At 43.3% G+C, this 17,460-nt stretch overlaps 1 protein-coding gene across 3 annotated transcripts in view; it reads right to left on the bottom strand.

Annotated features, from left to right (window-relative positions):
• Positions 1-17,460, bottom strand: part of LOC124804639 (Hermansky-Pudlak syndrome 5 protein homolog) — a 96,806-nt gene that overhangs the window by 11,051 nt on the left and 68,295 nt on the right. For all 3 annotated transcript variants that reach the window (XM_047264858.1, XM_047264856.1, XM_047264859.1), the window contains one exon: positions 10,770-10,896. In XM_047264858.1, the coding sequence (XP_047120814.1) occupies positions 10,770-10,896 (127 nt within the window). The remainder of the gene's footprint in view (positions 1-10,769; positions 10,897-17,460) is intronic.

Genomic DNA, 17,460 nt, shown 5'->3' with positions numbered 1-17,460 from the left:
TAATTTGTGGTGGCTGTTCATCCTGGTGTACAGTTGATTGGTCATCATACCAATATAAAAAGCAATGTAATGATTGCAGCAAAACTGATAGTGACATGGCTGCTTATAAACCCTGCCAGAGTGATCCCATCCCAGAAGTCCAACACACAATCCCTGCTTAAAGCCTTAGGCCCCTCCCTGAACATAACCTCTGAATCCATTTCCCTCCTCACCCCTATGACACCCTGCACACTCACCTTTTACATGCTCCCTAAAATTCGCAAACTCAACAATCTTGGACACCTCATTCTGGCTGATCATTGTGCCTCCACTGAAAGAATTTTGGCTCTCATGAACCAACACCTCCAACCAATTGCCTGCAGCCTAGCCTCCCATGTGAAAGACACCAACCACTTCCTTCACTGAATCACCGCCATCCCCAACCCGTTACCTCCTGGATCCCTGTTTTGTCATGTTGATGCCACATCCCTCTACACCAACATCCCTCACACAATGGCCTTACCACTACTGAACACTACCTTTTCCAACGTTCTTCAGACTCAAAACCAGCTGCCTCATTCCTCATACACCTTACTAACTTTAACCTAACACACAACTACTACTTATTTGAAGGGAAGGTGTATAAACAAATCCACGGCACAGCCATGAGCACCCTCCTCTGCTAACCTTTTTACGGTCCATCTAGAAGAGACCTTCCTAGCTTCCCAAAGCACCAAACCTCTTGTCTCGTTCAGGTTCATTAATGATATCCTATCTTCATTCCTTCACAGTGTCAAGACCTTCTCTCCCATCTGCTTTACCTGGTCCTCCTCAAACCAGCCTGCCATCTTCCTAGATGTTGACCACCTCCTCTCTGATGGATCTATCCACACCATTGTCCACATTAAACCCACCAACCACCAATGGTACCTGCATTTTGACAGCTGTTGTCTCTTTCACACCAAAAAAATCCCTCCCATACAGTCTGGTCACCCAGAGACTGCAATCTGCAGTGAGATTAACTCTCTTCTTCAGGACGCTGACGGATTCACCAAGGCCTTTAAAGAAAGGCACTATCCCCCATATCTAATCTGCAAACAGATCTCCGGTGCCATTTCCCCTCACATCCCCAATTCTCCCATCACCCCTAAGTACCAGCCACAGAGGAATACCCCTTTTACCACCCAGTGCTACCCCGGACTGGAACACGTTTATCCTACCCATCCGGGGCCAGGCCATGTGTGAAAGCAGCCACTTCATTTACCATTCCTGCTGCAATCATTGCACAGCTTTTTATAGTGGTGTGACTATCAACCAGCTGTCCACCATTATGAATGGCCACCACCAAACAGTGGCCAAGAGCAAAGTAGACAACCCTGTGGCACAACATGCAGCTGAACATAACAAACTTGATTTCAATGGCAGCTTCACTATGTGAACCATCAGGATCCTCCCCTCCACCACCAGATTTTCTCAACTGCGCAGATGGGAGTTTTCCTTACAACACATTCTCTACTCATGCAATTATCCCGGCCTCAACCTACACCTTCCGCCCAACAGTTTCCCTGTCCTATCACCTCACCCCCATTCTTGTCTCCCACCTTCTCTGTTTGCTGCCCTCTTTAACACACTTACCCGTTTTTTCCCGCTCCTCTCCTTTTTTTCTCCTTTTCCCCCCACCTCCCTGCCTCACAACCTCCTCATGCTGCAACTGGTTGGCAGCCTAGTTCCTGAACACTCCATCAGGCAGTGGCCATCTCTCTCCCCACCCGTACACTACTATCCCTTTCTCTTCCCCACTCCCACCAGACTGCTGCTTGCATTCCACGTGACAGTTGCATTCTGGTCCAAGATGCTGGAGATGGTGGTAATCTCTGCCAGTCTGCAACTTGATATGTCTTCTTAATGGTAAGTAGCTATCTGTCTTTTCCTACATTGTTGATATTCCTTGCTGGATTTCCATTGTTTGAAAGTTAATGAACACACATACGAGTTTGGGGCACAGCAAATGCAATTTCATTACAAGAAGCTGAGTACAGGGTGCTCAATGCCTTTTTTTGAGGAAGTTTCTGTCATACATGTCAAGAGGGGTGCGTATAGGTGCAGCAAAGGACCTGTATTCTGCTATTAGGTTAGTGACGGAATGCGAAGAAACTGACATATCAACAGGGGTACGAGACAGACGTGGGGTATTTTCTGCGAACATGGAGTGTTACAGGTGTGGACAGCTGTGCTGCCAGCCAAAGAGAACCACAGAATGGAAGGTATCAGCAGTAGATGTTTGGTAATGGACATAGGGTGGACGAAGACGTGGAAAGAAGCCTTTAAATGCAAATGGGAACTCTTAAATCCACCTACAAGCACTTCCGATAAAATTAGATACGATGAATATACATGCAAAGTGTGGAGTGTGCAGTAGTGAGTGTTGTAATAGGTAAGGAATATAAGTTTTTTTTTAAACATGGGGAGATTGTGCCAGTCACCAGTGATGACTTATTGGGTCAGAGGCAATGGAACCTGCCATGCTACAGGTTGAAGGAGTAGGTTGGTTGGTTGGTTGGTTTAAATGGGGGGGAGGGGAGGGGAGGGACCAAACTGTGAGGTTATTGGTCCCTTGTCCCCAGTAGAACAATTACCCAAGGGAAAGAAGAAAATAAAGAAGACATACGTCAGGAGGAAGGAAACCCCACAAGAACGACAGAAGGACAACAAACACTACAATGGACAAAACAGGATGGGAAAACCACAGACACGCAAGAAACAGGGAGAAGAGATTAAAAACAAGAAAGCAGATTACCATGGCTTGCTGACCATGAGAATAAAAAAGGAGAAGCCAGCCACTCTGCGATACATTAAAACCTCCACCCTAAAAGCTCCAGGATGGAGGACACAGAGGGACAAAGGACATGCGCTAAAACTCAGATCAAATGATAAAACCAACCCTCACGAATAAAAAGTAAAACTAAAGCTGCTGTTGAGGCATTGTTGCCCAACACCAAAGATAGGATACTGGGAAAGTTAAAAGTCCGCCGCATAGTGGCTAAAAGTGGGCAGTCCAGCAAGAGAAGGACGACTATCATTTGGGAGCCACAGCAACACTGAGGTGGGTCCTCATGACGGAGGAGGTAACCATGTGTGAGTCACGTATGGCCAATGCGGAGTCAACAAAGAACAACTGATTCCTGGCAAGAAACCCGCATGGAAGACTTCCACACATTCGCAGTCTCCTTAATGACACACAGTTTGTTGTGCATACTGTTATCCCACTCCATCTCCCAAAGCCGAAAAACCTTGCGTCGTTAAGACAGAATGCAGGTCAGTCTCAGAGATGCCCATCTCCAGGAGTGGTTTCCACATAGCCTGTTTGGCCAGCCTGTCAGCAAGTTCACTGCCTGGGATTCTGACGTGTCCTGGGGTCCACACAAACACCTCTGAATGACTGGATCATTCCAGGACAGAGAGAGACTCCTCGATGTTCACTACCAAATGATGGGGGAGAGTGTGGGGTGGGGGTAGCACTGGTCGATAGCTTGTAAGCTGCTCAGGGAGGCAGAACACAGAAGAAACGACTCACCATAACAGGAACGGATGTACTGAAGTGCATGAGATATGGCCAAAACCTCTGCAATGAATATACTGCAGCCAGCAGGCAAGGAATGCTGTTCAATATGGCCTGTGTGGACATAGGCGAAGCCACCATTAATGTCAGCCATTGGGCCATCGGTGTAAACAACTTCAGAGCCCTGGAACACGTCAAGAATCAAGAGAAAGCGGCACTGGCGGGGTTAACGGAGTCCTTAGGGCCATGCAAAAGGTCCAGACGAACCTTCAGCAGAGGGGTGCACCATGGAAATGTACGTGAATGGACCTCAAGTAGAGTTGGTAAAGGGAAGGACTCCAGTTCGGAGAGAAGGGATTGCACGTGAACTGCAAGCTTGATCCCTGACCTGGGCCGCTTATGTGGGAGACGAACTGCCACGGCTGGGAAAAGGAGACAGTAATTCAGTTGCTCAGGAGAACTACGAATGTGTGCAACATAACTGGTGAGCAGTTGTGCATGTCGGATCCACAATGGCGGGACTCCAGCCTTTACCAGGACACTAGTCACCAGACTCGTTCTAAAAGCTCCCATCGTTAGGCGAATGCCACAGTGGTGCATTGGCTCGAGTAAACGCAACGTTGAGGGTGCTGCCAAACCGTAAACCAGACTCCCATAGCCAAGGCGGGATTGAACAATGGCCCTGTAGAGCTGCAGCAGCATAGAGCTATCTGCACCCCAGCTGGTGTTGCTCAGGCTGCGGAGAACATTGAGGTGCTGCCAGCACTCCCGTTTAAACTGACGAATGTGAGGTAGCCAAGTCAATCGGGCATTGAAAATCAGTCCTAAGAATTGATATGTCTCCACTACAGTAAGTGGATCATCATTAAGATCAAGTTCAGGTTCCAGACGAACAGCACGATGCCGACAGAAGTGCATGACACACGACTTTGCGGCTGAAAACTGGAAGCCGTGGGCTAGAAAATGCAGAAATCATCCACATACAGAGAAGGGGAGACCAACGGCCCTACAGCTGCTGTCTAGGCCGTTAATGGCCACTAAAAATAGACACCCACTCAATATGGAGCCCTGCAGAACACCATTCTCCTGAATATACGGGGGAGGAGGGAGGGGGGGGGGGGGGGGGACTATGGGAGGCACCAACTTGGACATGGAAATTACGGAGCGACAGGAAATTCTGGATAAAAATCAGGAGTGGGCTCTGGAGACCCCACTCATACCAACGTAGCAAGGATATGATGTCGCCAGGTCGTGTTGTATGCTTTACGTAAGTCAAAAAAGACGGCAAATAGGTGTTGGTGTCTGGAAAAGGCTGTTCGGGTGGCAGACTCGAGGGACACAAGACTATCGGTGGTAGAGTGACCCTGGTGGAAGCAGCCCTGACATGAAGCCAGTAGGCCACGTGACTCCAGGACCCAACCCAACCACCGACACACCATATGTTCCAGCAACTTACAGTTAACGTTGGTGAGGCTGATGGGCCGATAGCTATCCACATCAAGCGGATTTTTACCGGGTCTTAGCACCGGAATGATGGTGCTCTCCCACCATTGTGATGGAAAGATGCCATCGCACCAGATCCGGTTGAAGATGCCGAGTAGATATTGCTTGCAGTCAGATAAGAGAGGTTTATTCATCTGACTGTGGATCCAATCTGGCCCAGGAGCTGTGTTGGAGCAATGCGCAAGGGCGCTCAGGAGCTTCCACTCTGTAAATGGGGCATTACAGTTTTCACTGTGGCATGTAGTGAACAAGAGGACTTTCCGTTCCATCCACCATTTGAGGGTGTGAAAGGCTTGGGGGGGGGGAGTGGGTAGTTCTCTGATGCAGAGGCTCAGCAAAGTGCTCGGCAATTGTGTTTGCGGTCAGTAGAGAGCACGCCATTCATATTAACGCCAGGGACAACTGTTGGGGTCTGGTACCCAAAAAGACGTCTAATCTTTGTCCAGACATGTACCTCTCCCAACACTCCTGTTCCTGTTGTTTTATAAGCAGGCGAACGTGGGCACAGAGCCGCTTAAAGACTATTAGGTTCTCTAGGGAAGGGTGCCGGTTATGTCACTGTAGAGCTCGCCGATGCTCTTTAATTGACTCAGCGACTTCTGGCGACCACCAAGGGACTGTCTTTCACTGGAGGCACCCAAGAGAAAGAGGGATGGCATTTTCTGCCATGAAAATTATTGTTGTAGTGACCTGCTCAATCACATCGATGGCACCACGTGGGGGAGATTCAACGGTGACAGCAGAGGTGAAGGCTACCCAGTCTGCCTTGTTTAAAGCCCATTTGGGTAGGCGTCCATGGGTATGATGCAGGGAGAGTGACAGGAAGATGAGGAAGTGGTCACTACCACACAGGTAGTCATGTGCTCTCCAGTGGATAGATTGGAGAAGTCCTGGGCTGCAAATTGATAAATCAATGGTCAAGTAACTACCATGAGCCACAGTGAAATGTGTGGTGGCCCCAGTATTTAAGAGGCAGACGTTGAGCTGTGACAGTAAATTTTTGACCTCCATACCTCAGCCAGCAAGCAAGTTGTCATCCCACATGGGGTTATGCATGTTAAAATCTCCCAAAAGTAGGAAAGGTTTAGGGAGCTGATCAATCAGTGCAGCCAATATGTTCAGGGGTATCGCGCCATCTGGAGGGAGATATACGTTGCAGACAGTTATTTCCTGTTTCGTCCGTATTCTGACAGCCACAGCTACAAGAGGAGTTTGAAGGGAAACAGGTTCACTACATACCGAGTTTAGGACATAAACTCAAACTCCAACTGACACACTATTATATTCACTATGGTTCTTTTAATATCCCCTGTAGCTGCAAAGGGCAGGGGTCCGCATTGTCAGGAACCAGGTTTCCTGGAGGGCAATGCAGAAAGCCGGTGTAAAGATTACCAGTTGCCATAGCTCAGCCACGTGGTGGAAAAAACCGCCGCAATTCCATTGGAGGATGACGTGATCGTGAGACTGGGAAGGCATGAAACACTCAAAGAGGCAGTCTACGCCTCAGGGTCATCTGCTGCTGCCGACTTATTTCCTGAACAGGCTATATCCATTGTGTCTGAGGGTCTGGTGAGATCTAAGTCCTCAGTGGATGCCAGAATCTTCACATCATCCTCAGGTGCATAGCTTGTAGGCAGAAGTGGTGTGGGTGCCACCGCAATTCCCTTGGTCTTAGAGGATCTTCTTTCTGGATTTCTCTCGCTGATTCTTGGGTTTCTCTGGCTGGGAGGGCTTCACTGATTCAGTCTCTGGGACTGAGGATGATAATGAAGCCCTACGACCAGCTGCTTTTGGGCACTTCAGCCACTGGCGGATGTCATCTGTCCCACTAGCAAAAACCTGGGAAGGGGGTGACCCAAGGGACCCCTTCCCAGTGAGAGTAGCTGAAGAAGACTTACACTTCTCAGGCCAAGAAGTGGGGACTGGTGTCCCCGATGGTTGGTGGGGACAGTGCTCCCGAGGTAGGTGGTGCAGGAACAACAGGGAGGGAAGTGCCCCCCCACCATCAAGGGGGCAGGTGTAGTCTTCCGGCTCTAAGAGCTGACTGAAGCTCATGGAACTGATGGGGCTACAACTGTTCTCATAGCGGCGGCATAAGAACAGGTCATAGCCACAGGATGTGCTCAAATTTCCTCTTGGCCTCAGTGTAGGTCATTCGGTCCAGGGTCTTGTATTCCACGATTTTCCTTTCTCGCTGTAAAATCCTGCAGTCTGGTAAGCAAGGAGAATGAGAATTCTCCACAGTTGACACAGATGGGAGGTGGGGCATATGGAGTATTGGGATGGAATGGACGTCCACAATCTTGACATGTGATGCTGGAAATACAGTGGGAAAACATATGCCCGAACTTCCAGCACTTAAAGCACCACATTGGGGGAGGGATATACGGCTTGATATCACAGCGGTAGACCATCACTTTGACCTTCTCAGGTAATGTGTCACCCTCAAAAGCCAAGACAAAGGTACCGGTGGAAACCTGATTATCCCTCAGACCCTGATGGATGCGCCGGACGAAATGAACTCTCGTCACTTTAAGTTGGCACGCAGCTTGTTGTCAGACTGCAAAAGAAGGTCCCTTTGTAATATAATACCCTGGACCATATTTAAGTTCTTATGAGGTGCAATGGTAATGGAAACATCCCCCAGCTTGTCGCAAGTGAGTAATGCCATGACTGAGGAGAGGCTGCTGTTTTTACCACGACTGACTGACCGCATTTTGGACAAGCCGTCCACCTCAACAAACTCGTCCTCTGAATGTTCTACAAAAAACTAAGGTTTCATCGAGACAAAGGAGTCCCCATCAGCTCTTATACATACTGATTCATGGATATTATCCTCGAGTTCCTCTATCGTATGAGGATTTGTTGTGTACACTTTGTCCTTCAGTGCACCCCACAAATAAAACTCGCAGGGAGTTAAATCAGGACTTATAGTGAGCCAGATTGTGTTACTACTCACTCTTTCATCAAACACATCGTGAACTGCGTTCAAAGAAACAATGGCCGACTAGCCCTTGCTGAATCCTGTTGAAAAAATGCTAAGCTTCATTCTCTTTCACCCAGTTTGTTAAAAAAGGTCGCAAAATGTTTTGCACATAACTTTCTCTTGTAATCGTCATTGAAAAGAAAAATAGGTCCTATTTTTCTGTCCCACTAACTGTTGCATCACACCCCTATTTTCTGATCATGAAGGGGTTCCTCATGAAGAACCTGCACTACAATGTCAACAGTTTTGGGAATTAACATACTCATGAAAATGGAACCAAGCCTCATCTGAAAACAGAATGAGGTAATGATCAATTTCACCCTCATGAACTTGTCTTAAAACACTTTCACAAAACTTAAACCTGAGTGCAGGATCGTCAGGTCAAAACTTCTTGTACAACTGATACTTTATTGGGTCTTAGGCCAAGCAGCTTAGTGCCTCTTTGTACAGAGGTGCATGATCTTCTGCGAGCACTGTACGTTCTCGTTTACACTTCTTGTCTTGAACACTTCCCGTTTCATGAAATTTATTCACTACTTTATAAACTGCATCACGACTCTGAACTCAAACACTTGGAAACTTCTGTTCAAACTACCTTCGAACAGTAGGAGTAGACTCTGTAAACACATACGAACTGTAAGTAAACACTCATGGTGGAATTAAATAATTCACTCTTGCCATTGTTGCCTTTGCAAACTTCACTGTTACACTCATGACGCTTGTTTCACCGCTCGAATGACACTGGCTGACAAGGTGCGTATTTCTGTATGGCCCTCAGCCTAAAACCCACAAAAAAAGGGAGGGAGGCATAGGGTGGTCCTGTAGGACACATTTGACTGGCAGGCGCAACTTCCATGGCCAGTCTGCAATGCCCAGGCATGTGATCATCAGATAAATGGAATACCCTGTATTACTAGAATCTGTTGATTGGCTAACAATACGAGCCCTTGACTACCAATCCATTCTGTGAAATCCATGCATCAATAGCACTTTCCATTTCATCAATATCTGTGGTGTAAGTTTTAGGTTATTCATCCTGTATAAGCAGTCTTGGTTAATCTAACGGTAAGAACAAAGCAACAAATTATTACATCTACAGTTCTCTCTTTCTCTCTCTCTCTCTCTCTCTCTCTCTCTCTCTCTCTCTCTCTCAAGTTAGTGGTTTGTAACTATCTGATGATCTACAATAACAAACACATCACGACGTTATAATCCAGTAACAGAAAATAGGTTCTTGATGAACAGAAACAGGTGTGAGAGAGAGAATGCTCAGAGTGAAATATCTGAATCATATAAAAATTACGGCATAGTGAGAAACAGAGGGAATGATATAAAAGGAGGAGGCACAAAACTGGTGTTTTATATAGACTGATAAGGTCACTATCCTATGGAGAAAATTTCAAAATTAGTACGTGTAAAGGAGGACAGAAACTGGAAACAAAATTGGAAAATTTATAAGATGGGTTGTACCTGGAATTTATGTACGAATACGAGAATGGGAGGATAAACGAACCCATGGAAGGGATAGTTTCATCCGAGATCAGGTAAATCCATTACAGGACTGACACAAACTTGCCTCCTGTGCTACCATACATACAGACCTATTCTACAGTATTAGTTTGCAGAATACCAGAGTGTGTAATGGATACTGACTACTAGCAAATGTACCCAGGGTCATATAAAATGAAACTACAAAACAATTTTTTCACTTATTGGAAAATTAGCAAGTTCATCACAGATATAAATGGATTATTTTAGGAGATGTGAGTAAGGTTTGCAGTAGTGCTGATCTCATCGCAAGATAAAACTTTAAAAAAAAGTAATTGTTTCTGGGAATCAGATGATTCAAGCATGGAATTTGGTAAGAGAATGAATACGTATTTATTGGTTTTATAAGTAACCATTACCATGCTTAGAACAAGAGCGGCAATTTGAAATATTTCTCATTATCTCATCTGTACCATTTTTAGTAGACAATAAAGAATTTTATAAATACAGTACAAATTGTTACATAAACAGGAGATAGAATTAACTCTGTTTATCTTATGAGACAATTTTTAAAAAAGACTGCATGTGGTGGAAATATAACTAAGAAGATAATAAATATTTTCTTATTTCTTTCAAAATCAATGCCTGGGCAAACAGCTACTTCGATAGAAATATTCCAGGGAATAAATATTCCACAGCTGAAGTTGGCTTCTTTATTCTGTCACAACCAGTTTCAAGGCTAAGCCTCATTATATTGTCTTCGATCAGCTCCTGCTTATTACTGTGGAAAAATGTAGTTTCGTTTAACAGCCATATGTAATTTCAAACTTCATTTCCATTATTTTTGTGGACTTTCTACAATCATGAATGCTGTTTGATGATGATGATGATGATGATGATGTCATTCTTTTGAAAATGAGACTTTTTTCTCAGAATTGGCTGTGACTAAATAAAGAATTCAACTAACCTGTGGACAGGTTATTTCCAGAAACATTATCATCAGCTGTGGAACCAGAATGATTTTCCCTGCAAGAATGGAGATGATCATGAAGTTCAATAGAAATGTTTTAACATGAGATAATGTAATGGTAAACATGAGAATCACTAGCAAAAAACAACATTAATCAAAATAAACATAGCAACATGCGGCACAGAAAAAAGGGTTTCGATTTAATATAGGAATATGGTAAGGAGAAATATAAATATCAAATTTACTAAAAACCAGATTCAAATTTTCTTGCATGTATCATTTACCTTTGATGAGAAAGTGGCGACTTTAGATGAATGTCCGGACAGCCCTTGTACTCTATCAACAACAGTACTTTGTAGTCCATCCTTTTTTACATTTACCATGGCTGCAAAGATGCAGGACTGGAAAAACCTGAAAAAAATTGGTCATGACAGGAAACAGTCCACAAAATGAGAGCAAAATTGTTCCCCTCCCCCATCACCCTTCAACATCTAAGTGCAGATAATGTTTTCAGCTAACATACCTGTTAACAGTATGAAAATAAAATTATTTTCTTATGGATTTAATACACAGTGAATTAATATACACCAGCTGACCAAAAAAGTGAAGCACCCAGAATGATGATGATGATTATTAGTGTTTTAGGGCGCACAACAACAAGGTTATCAGCGCCTGGTGAAGCACCCAGAAGACATGGCAGACGTCAATATAACTTAATACATGTACACATGATCAGCAAGTATCTAAATACATAGAGCTGCAATTCTCTGAGACAGGTACTATGGCCAACAGAGTGCATTAGTGTCGTTCATGTTAAGTGTTGTTGATAAGTCTGATCCGGTATACAAGGGGTGTGAACAGTGTCAGAAGCTGAGAGGTCACTTTGAAGATCATGGAGATGACGCCTATGTGTAACAGCATCGTCAGCACCTGCCAGAGTTTGAAAGGAACCGCACTCTGGGTCTCCATTTGGCCAGCTGGTTGAATCGTGCATTATCCAGATTTGTGAAGGGTAGAAGGAAGATTAGAGCTTAACATCCCAGCAGAAGTGAAATAATTAGAGATGGAGCACAAGCTCAGATTACGAAATGATGGGGAAGGAAATCCACCTTGCCCTTTACAAAAGAACCATCCTAGAATTTGCCTGGAGCGATTTCACAAAATTACAGAAAACCTAAATCTGGATGGCTGGAAGCGGATCTGAACTGTCTTTCTCCCAAATGTAAGTCCAGTGTACTAACAACTGCGCCACCTCGGGCTGTTATCTTGGGTGTCACCTATGGTTCAGCCACCAATCAAATAACAATGTACCGTCCTTCTTGTACACCAGAAACACAACCACTGGGAGTTCACTATTCTCTGGGCTTAATGCCAAACATTACACAGTTCCTCAATAAGAGTTTCATTTGATGAGTGCACAGTACACTCTGGGCTATACCACATCCCGACTGTCGAGTCACCTCGAGTGCATACACCACGGGCTACATTATGATACCCTATTAGGGCACGCCAGCAGACTCAATTCAGTGACTACATCTAGCGTTAACGATATGGTTTACATCTTCTAAAAAACTTTTACTGTATACTGTGTCATTCTCACATCAAATCTGGACAATCCTTTAGATGGACTATTCCGAAGCTGCTTTATGTTGAACTTGCTTGATGTGTTGTGTTAATAAAGTTCCATTGTTCTTCGGCTAGCCAGGGACATCCATTCATTAGTAGTAAGCATCTCTCTCATCAGTTGGTGACACAGATAAAACTTTTATATAACATTCTTGTCCTATCAGTAGCGAATGACTTCCTTTGTTCTGGGACCGTGAACCCTGACAACCAAGAACTCCCAGCTACATTCTGTCTCAAACCAAACCACTGGTTGGAGACTAGTAGCAGACAAAATAGTGAATTACTATCCCATATGTTGGACAGGTACCGTGATTTGGAAGCAAGGACTGCTGACGGTGTCACAGTGTGTTCAGCAATGAACCCACCATTCTGCACTACCCCAGACGAACACTGTTACCCTGTATAGCTGTGACCTGGAGAGGTCCCTTCTTCCTACTTTTTGGAGAGACACAGTGGTATTACTCGCTGCGTCATGGTGTCGGGAGCCATTGTGTATGGCTTCTGGTCATGGTTCATAATGATTGAGGGAACTCTCACAGCACAATGGTAAGAAACAGACATCCTGTGTCCTCATCCTTGCCTCTCATGCAAATGTATTTAGGTGCAATTTTTCAAAGGAACTATGCACATTCACACAAAGCCCTATGAACTGCCTTAATGATGTTGCGATTCTTCCGTGGCCAGCAAAATCCCCAGACCTGTCTGACGGAACATGTGCGGGATCACTTCGGACATAAACTGTGCTAGTGATAGTATCAGAAGTCAGAATATTAAGAACCAGTTGTAGGCCACCTTGCCTCAGGAGAGGGTATTATGGCTTCTCAACGAAATCAATACATGCATCCAGCCCACAAAAGGGCCACAGGGAAGAGGCTGCAACATCATATTGGGGTCATACTACCAAGTTCCTTGTAAACTTGAGTCAATTTGTAATCACTGAAATAACATTGTATATCTTTGCAACCCATGAAGTTTCACTTCGTTTCATCCTCACCTTCTGGGTTCTTCACTTTTTTTGTCATGCAGTGTATTTCATGAAAAGGACTTGACACACAAACTTAAATAGGGGCTTATTTTTAAATACAAAAGTATCGGTCAGGACTCAAATACTAAATACCTGCTTTCTTAATTAGGCACTTTCTACCTACAAGAGCAGAGCCACATGGAAAATGCTACAGATAGTGGAACAGAGTGACAGTACTCAAACAAACCAGTAATGGGAATGAAAGTGCAATTACCAAGATTTTTATTCATTCATAGTTGACACATAATGACAAATGAAACTTACTAATTAGGAAATTGGCAGTTTTATTGTAACACACATCTTCTCCTAAAGTTCAAGCAGTTTTCCAAGGATTCTACCAATATTAAACACACACACAATAATAGGCTACCTGGAAAGTTGTTTCCACCTTGTTATTAACAACAACATGTAATCAAATACTGTGTACACCTTATACCAGAATTGTCAGTTATTTCATAGCACATGAATTTTTTATACTGATGCATGAACTTCTGCACATACTCATCACAGGGCTATGCCACCAGTGGCCTTAAGCATGATTTGATGGTATCTTTGAAAATGCTGTAGTAAGAATAGCTATTTTTTCAAGACAGAGGAGAGGTTCATATCACTGGGAGCTAAGTGATAACTATATCTAGCACAGCAAAGTAATTTCAATCTACAGCTTGTCAATCATTCTAGAATTTTTATTTAAATGCTTACATATGGAACCTATGTTTTATCACGTCACAATGTCACACAGAAAATGATCACCTTCATCTGCGCTCCACTGCAGAAATGTGATAGTTGAAGCAATTCTGAGGGTCTCACAATGACAAGAAAATTTTAGCAGATAAGTTGAGGTAGCTTAATCTGTATGTTATTACAGCTCTCAACTGTTCACAGATGAGGAAACTTGTTGAATAATTACCGTAATTGCAAACTGCTAGTTTTCTCCATATATTCTGCCCATTTTTTGTATGACTTCATCAATGACTAAAGATGGTTGTCTATTCAATGCCTCATCGTGCACATCATTAGTCCACCTCCTAACATTCTACACAAATGTTTCACATCATTATCACTCATGACAACCTCTCCATACACTGCACAAATTTCACAGTGTATTTAAACCTTGTTCCTTCTGACAAAGTCCTTTATCACAACTCTGCCATCAAGGAATTATTACAATGACATTACAATACACCTACTCTTTTGTGTGATTTATGTTTGGCAATATAAACTTTTCTAACATGAACAACAGAATCAGTTCAGTGAATACATGAGAGAGAACGAGGTTTATCTCTAACTACAATGCATAAAAGTGACCATCACTCTACAATAGTCATTTTCATTAAGTTTCTGAAAGAGTTTCAGGAATTAGTGGCAAACAGCATGTTTTCTAGTAGGCCTACCGTTTAAGTCATTTATTCTGGGAATCTCCTATTTACTGCAGTTATACTTCATGTCTACATAGCTGTCCTGTAAGTAAATCACTACAGTGAAGGGAATATTAGACAAAACTGTCCACAACAATTACCTCAGTTCTGCGTAAGTCGTAATAACTGTAAGCCATTAAAACGCATCGGGCAAAACAAAAACCATTCATAAAAAAATATTTTTACCTATTCACCTGATTTGTAGGACCAAACAAAATATACCTTGGTTTTATGTAGTACACAGAAAGCCAAATGGAGAAAATACTGCAATAACTTCTAAAAACATTAAATCTTTCCCTGTGGTGGATATATCTGTTGGCATAATAACAATATTTGTACCAGAGACAGAGAGAGATTCTTTTGCTTTTGGTTCAAATAAAATGCAAGAACAGCATAAAATCACTGTCCAAATATGCACAATGTAGTTTTACCAATTCTTCTTCAGGCAATGAAGACTTTGTAAATTATTTGTGTTACTTAAAAAGATTTTTCATAAGCTGCGGTTACTACCTCATGTAATTCACAATCTAGCCCATAAAATGTGACTTAAGCTGAGATTATGAAATGGTCACAGCCACACAAAATCCCGACAGCTGACATTCTCTCATTAAATGTGGTAATTGGTGATGATGCAAACCGTTATTTTATTGTATCAGTCCAAAAATCCAAAACTTTGTCTGTTTAATGTAATAAATGTACACTTTCTTTTCTTGGAACAGACATGATAGTGAAAAGTGGCTTGTTTTAATCTCTCTGCAAAGTAACCCTGTACTGTTGTTGTTGTTGTTGTTGTCTTCAGTCCAGAGACTGGTTTGATGCAGCTCTCCATGCTACTCTATCCTGTGCAAGTCTCTTCATCTCCAAGTACCTACTGCAATCTACAACCTTCTGAATCTGGTTAGTGTATTTATCTCTTGGTCTTCCTCTATAATTTTTATTCTCCATGCTGTCCTTCAACACTAAATTGGTATCCCTTGATGCCTCAGAAAATTGTCCTAGCAACCGATCCCTTCTTCTAGTCAAGTTGTGCTACAAATTCCTCTTCTCCCCAGTTCTGTTCAGTACCTCCTCATTTGTTACATGATCTATCCATCTAGCCTTCAGCATTCTTCTGTAGCACTACATTTCAAAAACTTCTATTCTCTTCTTGTCTAAACTTTTTATCATCAATGTTTCACTTCCATACATTGCTACATTCCATACACATACAGGGTCCGGCATAAAAAACTCCTCGATTACAAAGTAACGTGCAGCGGACAGTAGAAGGAGCAGAGTGGTGGGGGGCGCGTCGTTAAGTAGCTGCCTACGTGCCGTTTTCAGTGTACGCAATGGCGTGGTCTGGTGAACATCGTGCCTTCGTAGTGGAAGATTTTATTAAAAATGGCGAATCGCCTATTAATACTCAACGTGCTTTTCGCGTTCGCTTTGCGCTCAGACGACGGGACCCTGTTCCCGATAAGAAAACAATTTATTCTTGGGTTGCTAACTTTCGTGAGACAGGTTCCGCATTAAAAAGGAAACCACCTGGACGACCACGGACTGCAACAGGCCCCGGAAATGTTGATGCAGTTAGAGCTTCAGTTCAACAATCTCCTCGACGATCCGCTAAAAAGCATGCGGCAGCATTACGGATATCTGATCGAAGTGTGAGAAGAATCTTGCATCGAGATCTTAAAATGCATCCTTACAAAATTGTAACTACGCAGGAACTGAGTGAACGAGACTGTGGTGTCCGTGTAAGTTTGTGCCAAGACCTTCTTCGGAACATTCGTCCCAACGATATTGTGATTTTTTCTGATGAAGCACACTTTCACCTTGCTGGAACAGTGAACAGCCAAAATTGCAGGTACTGGTGTGAACACAATCCCCAAGAACTTCATCAACGACCACTTCATAGCCCTAAAGTAACAGTATGGTGTGCTGTTTACAATTCCGGAGTGATCGGTCCTTACTTTTTCGAAGAAAATGACAGGAATTTAACCGTCAACAGTGAACGCTATTGTGCAATGCTCCGCGACTTTCTCCAACCGCAACTAAGGGAGCTTTTTGGTGAAATAGAGAACGTGTGGTTCCAGCAAGATGGTGCTACTGCCCACGCAGCGCGGCAGTCACTGGCATTGGTGAAGGAAATGTTTCCTGGACATGTGATCTCGTTGCGTGGAGACATTGGCTGGCCCCCATGATCGCCGGACTTAACACCCTGTGATTTCTTTCTTTGGGGCTATTTAAAAGCAAAAGTTTATGAACAACGTCCACAATCTTTACGAGCCCTGAAAGAAGCAATTACACAAGAGGTTGAAGCTATTCCACCTGAAATGACTCAAAGAGTAATGAATAACTTCAGGGAAAGACTCAAACAGTGTGTCGACAGTGCAGGAAGCCATTTAAGGGATGTTTTATTTAAAAAGTAAGACCATAAGAGTATTTTCTAAAATGGCATAATATGTACTTTTATTTAGTATAAATAAAATTGTTCTACCTTATTTGTTTTTGTTTTTATTAGCTTTCCTTAAAGGGGAGGTTTTTCTGCCGGACCTTGTACTTTCAGAAACGACTTCCCGACACTTAAATCTATACTCGATGTTAACAAATTTCTCTTCTTCAGAAATGCTTTCCTTGCCACTGCCAGTCTACATTTTATATCCTCTTTACTTTGACCATCATCAGTTATTTTGATCCCCAAACATAAAAACTCCTTTACTACTTTAAGTGCCTCATTTCCTGATCTAATTCCCTCAGCATCACTCAATTTAATTCTACTACATTCCATTACTCTTGTTTTGTTGATGTTCATCTTATATCCTCCTTTCAACACACAGTCTATTCCATTCAACTGCTTTTCCAGGTCCTTTGCTGCCTATGGCAGAATTACAATGTCATTGGCAAACCTCAAAGTTTTTTTTTCTT

The sequence above is a fragment of the Schistocerca piceifrons genome, chromosome 7, assembly GCF_021461385.2.
Source record: "Schistocerca piceifrons isolate TAMUIC-IGC-003096 chromosome 7, iqSchPice1.1, whole genome shotgun sequence".
Classification (NCBI taxonomy): domain Eukaryota; kingdom Metazoa; phylum Arthropoda; class Insecta; order Orthoptera; family Acrididae; genus Schistocerca; species Schistocerca piceifrons.
Note: the sequence above shows the minus strand (reverse complement) of the source record. Positions and strands in the feature narration are given on the sequence as shown.